Here is a 6,022-nt window from a genome sequence, read left to right on the forward strand (position 1 = left end):
CATGGCACAGCACGGCACGGCCTGACACAGCACGGCACAGCCTGGCACAACATGGCACAGCCTTGCACATCATGGAACAGCATGGCACAACCTAGCACAGCATGGCACGGCATGGCACGGCACAGCTCGCTTTGGCACAGCACAGCTCGGTGCATCCCTCCAAGAGGTCCAACGCCGCAGTGCGTGCCCGCAGCATCAGGACAGGGTGTCCCAGCCCACCCAGCACAGCGACACTCCCGTCACCGCCGCCCTCTGTCCCCGAGCGAGGCGCACAAGGGGACGCTTTCTGCGGGGACAAGGGGGCTCTGTGCAGGGCCCGCGGTGCCACCCGGCCCCGCCGCCCCGGGGGTCACACGGCCGCGCTGCCAGCGCCCCGGTGACGCCGTGCCCTCGTGCCTCACTGGGGCTTTGTTTTGGCCGCGGGGGACAATTTGTGCTGGGGACCAGGAGGCTGCGTCCCACGGGACACGCAGCCATCGCGCCGCCGAGCCCTGCGTGCTCCAAACACCCAGACCTGGCCTCGGAGCTCCAGGTGCAGCCTGGCAGCGGAGTCAAAAACACGGTGTGGGGTTTGGAAAAGAAAAGAGAAGAGAAAAAAAAAAAGAAGAGCCAACAAAAAGACACCAACCCAGCTCTTTTGCTTACCTTGCTCTTCTTGCTCGCGAGGCTGCGGTGCTTGGCCGGGCCCGTGGCGGGTGTGCGGGCAGCAGAGGGGGACGTTTCTGTTGCTTTCTCTTTTGTTTTTGGTAAAAGTGAGGCAGGCACTAACACCTCACGCTGTGCTGGCAGACGCTTGCTCTGCCTTGGGAAAAGCCGCTCGTAGCAGAAGAGGAAACGGCAGCCAAGGCAGCGGGGTGCTGCTGCGAGCCCGGGGGGTGCCGCTGTGCCCTCGGGGGACCGGGAACCCCAAAAAGAGGGGGACCCGGGGAGGACGGAGCCCGAAAGCTGGGGATCCCCGAGCAGCCCATGCTGGGGTGGTTGCTGCTGGCGCTGGCGGCGCTGGCGCGGGGCGGTGAGTGCTGCTGCAGCGTGCGGAGATGAGAGATAAGTTCAGAAGACTTTCAATGAACGATTCGGGGGTGATAAGGGGGAGATAAGGCGCCTCTCGAGCAGGGCAGGGCAGGAGCTTTCACGGTTTTGGGATGGTGGGGCTTGCCCCACGCTGCCGGGCCAGGGCAAAACTCAAGGAAGCCCTGACGGGAGCAGCGGGATAGGGGTTGGGAACCCCCTGCAGCGCTGCATCCCTGGGGAAATTTAGGGTGCTTTTTGTGTGGGAATCACCAGCCACCTCCAGCCACATGGAGCAGCGCTGCCGGGCGCTGGAGAGCGTGGTCTGGGGGACATCACGGGGATTCCCGTGCTGGTGTCAGGAGCAGGAGCACTGCAACGCCCTCGTCTCCCTCCCTGTGCCCCTCCGGCACCCACTGGGGTCTGTGGGGTGCCGTGGGGCAGAAGTGAGCACGAGCCCAACCACAGCCCCTCTTCCCTGCCCGCAGGCACCGCCGAGCCCCCCGACTTCTCCTGCTTTAAGCAATGCAGCTCCTGCGACTTCCTCTGCTCCTGGCCGCCCCGCGGCCCCGCCGGCAACACCACCTACGTCCTGGTGCTCTGGTGAGTGGGGTGCCACGTCCCCCCTGGCAGCCCCGAGCAGCCCACTGGGACACGGGGACATTTGGGGACGCGGTGTGTCCCCCCTCCTACCTCCCCCCACCCCCCCGTTTTCCTCCCAGCTACGCGACGTCGCGGACGTGCCCGCGGTACGAGGCGGGTGCCGCCACGACCTACACCCTGCCGCGGCACCGCGTCTACGTCCTCACCAACACCACGGCCTGGGTGGAGGCGCGGTGGGGACCCCACCTGCACCGCAGCCCCAACCTCACCCTGTACCTCAACGAGGCCGGTAAGCGCCGCGCGGCCGGGGTTGGACGCGCCGCGGCGGTGCCGGTCACCGCAACCACGCTGTGCCCGCAGTGAAGCTGGATCCCCCCCCCGACGGGATGAAGTTCACCAAGGCCAAGGGGTTCCTGCAGCTCCGGGTGCCACGGCCGCCGTTCCGCGGCAGGGACCGAGCGCTGAGCAGGGAGGCTCGCTTCCGCGGGGTGGGCAGCCTCAGCTGGACGCAGGTAAAACATCGGCGGCGAGGAGCGGGGCGGTTTGCAGCGGTGTGAGCAGCGCGGGGGGGCTCGGGGACGTCGTCCCCCCCTGGTTGGGTACCAGCTCTCCACTGGCATCCCGGGGATGGGATCGTGCTGCCACCTGTAACAGGATCAGGGAGGGATTGGTGGGGATTACGCAGGCAAAACCCCGGATTAGAATAAAGCCGGCGGCAGATGAAATCCTGACGCTGCTCCCACAGAGACCTGGGTGCTTCCCCCAGGGCAGCCGGGCACCGCCACCCCTTTTTGAGCCCCCCCGGGCAAAGCTGTGGGACCCCAGCCCAGGGGACCCCCCCAGCTACCGCATCCCCTGCACCCCTTTCGGTCCTCCCAGCTCCTGGACCACGGTGTCCCAGCACCACCGTGCCCCAGTAAGAAGCCTTCCTTCATACTGGTTTCACTGGGCGGCTGCCTCCATCCTGCCTTCTCTCTGCAGGTGCTGTGCGAGACAGGGAAGAGCGAGGACAACAAGGAGGACCCAGGTGGGTTCAGCCCGTGCCCTGTGGGTTGCTTGGGGTTTTGGGGGGGGTGAGCACGTCCCGGGAGGTGTCACCTCACCGCCACCCACCCGGTTTGCCCCAGTGACCTGTGACCTGGGGGGAAACGCTGCCTTTGAGGTCCAGCTCCGGCAGAAGACGCAGCACTGGAGCAGCTACTGGAGCGACTGGAGCAAATCCATCTTCGTCCCTGAGGGTGAGAAGGGACCCCAACGCCCCTGCCCACCCTGCCATGGGCACCCCGGGCTGGCAACCCGCTCAGCATCGTTCCCCTTGCAGAAATCCTGGAGAGCCCAGAGCTGAGCTTCCAGCTGGGAAACCTGGGGAAAAACGGGCAGAGGCTGCTGCAGCTGAGCTGGCAGGTAGGGCAGCGTGGGCTTGCCACCCGGGACAGCCCTGCCATCCCCTTGGGACTCCCCTTCTCCCCTTGGCACCGCCGTGGCCACCACTGTCACCACCCCAGAGAGCTCGCGAGGAGCAGGGGAACGTCACCTACACGCTGAGCGCCCACATGCCGGCGTGCCGCTGCCCCACGCTGCCCGAGGTCGACGAGGTGGTGCTGGGACCCGAGGTGACGGTGCACAACCTCACCCTCTGCGGGGCCGAGTACGAAATCCTACTGACGGCAACCAACGCCGCCGGCACCAGCCCCACGCGGCAGCTCCACGTGCCGGCCGAGCAGCACGCAGGTACCCACGCGCGTGCCGTGGAAAGGACCCGGCTCCTCGGTGACCCCCCCCGGCATCCTCACCCACCGTGCCCCCAAATTTCGCCCCAGAGCTCAGCTTTAAGGACGTCAGCTCGGCCGGCGAGGCGGTGATGGTGCGATGGGAGGCGCCGAGCCACGGCTTCGTGTACTGCTTCGAGCAGCAGCCGCTGCCGGGAGCGCCCCAGCAGGGCCTCTGCGTCCAGCAGGAGTTCCCTGCAAAGAGCTCCCACCTGGAGAGAGGCAAGCGCCCCCCCGAGACCCCCAAATTCCCACCGGCTCTGGCCAGGCTGCCACGGGTGCTGGTTCCCCCGTAGGGTCGCTGGAAGCTCCGGCGTGTTACCGGCTCGCCGTGCACGGCCGGAGCGCGGGGCAGGATTGGGCCACCTTCGCCCTGCAGCATCATTTCACCGGCAACAGTACGTACGGGAACGGGGAGCACCGCATCCCGGTGGTGCCACAAAAAGCGCAGTTATCCTCAATAGCTGCTCCTGTCCCCCCCCCCCGGTGCCACACAGCCTCGCTGGCCGCCTCCATCCACATCAACGCCAGCGCCGAGGCCGCCGTCCTCCGGTGGGAACCGTCCCCCCGTGCCGCCTGCCCCGGGGCGCTGGCGAGGTACCTGGTGTGCCACGCGGCTGAAGGGGACAACGTGACGTGTGAGTGGCAACGGCCGTGGCCAGGAGGGGACACGGGGACAGAGGGAGGAGGGTGGGTGAGAAGGGGGCCGGCTGCCACCCGCTCGTTTTTGTTCACCCAGATGGTGAAGCGGACGCGTCGGCCTCGCGCTACACCCTCCGAAACCTGCGGCCGGGCACAGCCTACCGGGTCGGCATCCAGGAGGTGGCGGCGGACAGCGGGGGCACCTGCAGCACGCCGTGGCACTTCCAGACCATGGCGCTGGGTAATGGCTGGGGACCGCTTCCCTCTCCCAGCCGCCAAGTGGGGGTGCTCCGGTGTCCCTCCTGTGGTGTTAGGGACAGCGAGGGGACGTGGGGCTGGAAATGCCACCGCCACCCAGGCACGCTCATCCCCAGGTCCCAGGCTGGCAGCGTGGAAGTCCAACCTGAAGTACCTGGGCATCTCGCTCGGGCTCCCCGCCGTCGCCGCCGTCATCTACCAGCTGAGCAAAAGGAGGTGAAGGCAGCCCCGTGGCCCCACTGTGCCGCCTCTTTTCCCCTCTCCCCCCATTAACCACCCGCCACCGGCATCTCCCCAGGGCCCGGCAGCTCCTCTTCCCCCCGCTGCCCAAGCCCGTGGGCAGCAGAGCCATCCAGTTCTCGGCCAGCGAAATGAGCCAGGTGAGACGCAAAGCGGGATTGGGACGGGGCTGGACCCTGCACCCCGGGCACAGACCTCGCCGCTGAGCCTTCCCGCCCCAAACGCCCCCAAAACCTTCAGGACAGGCCCTGGAAAGGCTTCGCGGAGCCCTCGGAGAAATTCTACCTCGCCGAGCTGCTGGTGACGGAGCTGAGCCCCGAGAAGGAGGCGGCCGGCGGCACGAGGCCCCGCACGCCGCAGCCCAGCCCCAAAGAACTGACGGAGCTGGGGCAGCCGGGCTGCAAGAGGGAGCTGCCCGTTGAGTACCGGCGGCAGGAGGTGCTGAGCCCGCTGCCGAGCCCAGCACCGGCAGAATCCGGGGGGGGTCCCACCTGCAGCACCGGGTGCTCCGGCCACCAAACGGAGGAAGGCGCGGGGAGTTGGGGGCTTCCCTAGCCGCTGGTTCCCTTCGCCCTGCTCATCCCCGACAAGCCCATCACCATCAGGGACGAGGAGGGCTCGGAGCTGCTGCAGGAGAAGTCGGTGCTGTTGTGAGCGCGGGGATGGGGCAGGAGGGGGACGAGGGGGGTCCCACGGGCACCCGGGGGGATGCTGAGCACCCATAGGGGGGATGCTGAGCGCCCACCCCGAGGCATGGCCCCATGGGCTTGCGGCACTTTCTGGGGGGTTTCTGATTTCCAGGAGCTGCTGCTGAATACATCAATACAGCCCGTGGTGCTGTGCCTGGCAAGGCACAGAGCCCTTAGCAATAGAACCCGAGGGCAGGGAGCTGTGGACCCGGCTGGGGACGTTTCCTCAGCCACGGGAAGGCCGCTTCGGGACGGCGTCGGAGAGCGAACGCCTCGAGCCAGCCCCTGCAGGATGGGGGCACATCCAACCCCAACTGATCACCGGCTGTTCCAGGCTGTAAAAATTAAAGAAAAACCAAACGCACGAAGCAGCAGGCCTCTGACAGCACTCCTTGTCCCACCGGGCCAGCATCGCTCGAGGATTTGCTAGAGACCCCGAGCAATGGGGCTGGGGGCAGGCAGCCCCCCCCCGAGCATCCTGCCGGGAGCTGGGGCTGTGCCAGCACCGTGAGCCTTATCTGGGGCAGAAACCTTCAGGTGCTGCTGAAGATGGAGCGTGGTTTGTGGTTTCGTCTGCCCCGAGCGTCAGCACCGGAGGCAGCCACCCGTAATTTGCTGAGGGTGCGGAAAAGAAAAAGGGGGAAAAAAAAAAAAAGTTGTGCGGGGGAGCAGCAGGGGGAAGTCTGGGGAAAGGCAGCGCTCCCCCTTCCTGCTCAGCACCGGCACCGTGGTTTAAAACTGCTTCGCAAGGGATTTCACCGAGATCTGGTTCCCCCCTCGACGCCCTCGCTCAGAGCCGCTGGTGCCCCCCGC

The 6,022-nt window shown here is 66.9% G+C and overlaps 1 protein-coding gene across 2 annotated transcripts; it reads left to right on the plus strand.

The window, feature by feature from the left end:
* Window positions 1-62: 62 nt before the first annotated feature.
* Window positions 63-5,577, plus strand: IL12RB1 (interleukin 12 receptor subunit beta 1). Of its 2 annotated transcripts, none has more exons than XM_035348017.1 (15): window positions 63-1,012; window positions 1,497-1,611; window positions 1,731-1,900; window positions 1,972-2,123; window positions 2,593-2,638; window positions 2,739-2,849; window positions 2,933-3,015; window positions 3,117-3,342; window positions 3,432-3,602; window positions 3,677-3,778; window positions 3,878-4,018; window positions 4,120-4,263; window positions 4,397-4,496; window positions 4,579-4,660; window positions 4,761-5,577. In XM_035348017.1, the coding sequence occupies exons 1-15, from the start codon at window positions 967-969 to the stop codon at window positions 5,073-5,075; spliced, it is 2,004 nt and encodes a 667-aa protein (XP_035203908.1). In that variant the 5' UTR covers window positions 63-966; the 3' UTR covers window positions 5,076-5,577. The 2 variants fall into 2 exon arrangements, with proteins under 2 accessions (XP_035203908.1, XP_035203909.1); XM_035348018.1 differs by having other exon boundaries at window positions 4,766-5,075.
* Window positions 5,578-6,022: the final 445 nt, after the last annotated feature.

Source organism: Oxyura jamaicensis, chromosome 28 (genome assembly GCF_011077185.1).
Source record: "Oxyura jamaicensis isolate SHBP4307 breed ruddy duck chromosome 28, BPBGC_Ojam_1.0, whole genome shotgun sequence".
Classification (NCBI taxonomy): domain Eukaryota; kingdom Metazoa; phylum Chordata; class Aves; order Anseriformes; family Anatidae; genus Oxyura; species Oxyura jamaicensis.